The 861-nt window shown below is 63.6% G+C and overlaps 1 protein-coding gene across 1 annotated transcript; it reads left to right on the top strand.

Annotated features, from left to right (window-relative positions):
- Positions 1 to 46: 46 nt before the first annotated feature.
- Positions 47 to 767, top strand: LOC102773034 (carnitine O-palmitoyltransferase 1, brain isoform-like). Its single transcript, XM_006777692.2, has 3 exons — positions 47 to 177; positions 349 to 456; positions 565 to 767. Exons 1-3 carry the CDS (start codon positions 151 to 153, stop codon positions 694 to 696), a joined length of 267 nt encoding a protein of 88 aa, XP_006777755.1. The 5' UTR covers positions 47 to 150; the 3' UTR covers positions 697 to 767.
- Positions 768 to 861: the final 94 nt, after the last annotated feature.

Here is an 861-nt window from a genome sequence, read left to right as displayed (position 1 = left end):
CCTGTCAGACACAGTCAAGTCTGGGGTGCTGGGCCCTGCCATTGCCCCCCCTGCACTGGCCCGGCCACCCCAGCTCTGCGTCTCTGTGACCATCCCCAGGTCAGTGACTGGTGGGAAGAGTTTGTGTACCTTCGCTCCCGCAACTCGCTGATGGTGAATAGCAACTATTATATGATGGTGAGAGGGGAGAAGGGGGCTGGGAGCTGAGGAGGGAATGGGGGGTCAGTGACCCAAATCACAGTCTTGAATTCACCATTCGCCCTCTGTTGGGGGCAAGACCTGTCTGAGTTTGGGGATCAGGGGCAAACCTGACCCCGGGCGTTTTGCTGCCCCCTCCTCGGCCCCCAGGACTTCCTGTATGTCACACCCACACCCGTGCAGGCTGCTCGCGCAGGGAACGCTGTGCACGCCCTGCTGCTCTACCGCCACCGCCTGAACCGCCAGGAGATCCTGCCGGTAAGAGGGCGGCCCCGGGGGACAGAGGCCGTGGTCCTGTGGCCGTGGGGCCGCGTGGGCCCCGGGGGGTTGGGGGGAAGGCAGCTCTGAGCCCGAGGTCTTCTGCAGACGTTGCTGATGGGAATGCGGCCCCTGTGCTCCGCCCAATATGAGAAGATATTCAACACCACGCGGGTGCCTGGGGCCCAGAAAGGTGAGACCCTCTCTCCCCTCCTGGCTCTGGGAGACCGGACAGTGTAGCAGCCAAGAGCGTGTGCGCTGGAGCCCGCCGCCGGGTTGCATCCCAGCTCCCTCTTCCCAGCCGTGTGGCCTTGAGCACGTCACCCTCTCTGGGCCTCACCCTCCCCATCTCTGAGATGGGATAAGGACATAGAGGGTGGTGAGGGTAGATGGGTGCCCAGAACA

This window comes from Myotis davidii, unplaced genomic scaffold, assembly GCF_000327345.1.
Source record: "Myotis davidii unplaced genomic scaffold, ASM32734v1 C63360112, whole genome shotgun sequence".
Classification (NCBI taxonomy): Eukaryota; Metazoa; Chordata; class Mammalia; order Chiroptera; family Vespertilionidae; genus Myotis; species Myotis davidii.
Note: the sequence above shows the minus strand (reverse complement) of the source record. Positions and strands in the feature narration are given on the sequence as shown.

What these genes read in the sequence shown, in the direction of transcription:
- LOC102773034 (XM_006777692.2), top strand. Translation starts at nt 151, where the DNA reads ATGGTGAATAGCAACTATTATATGATG. An exon ending in ATAGCAACTATTATATGATG is followed by an intron (nt 178 to 348) that starts GTGAGAGGGGAG and finishes CTCGGCCCCCAG; the next exon opens with GACTTCCTGTATGTCACACC. An exon ending in ACCGCCAGGAGATCCTGCCG is followed by an intron (nt 457 to 564) that starts GTAAGAGGGCGG and finishes GGTCTTCTGCAG; the next exon opens with ACGTTGCTGATGGGAATGCG.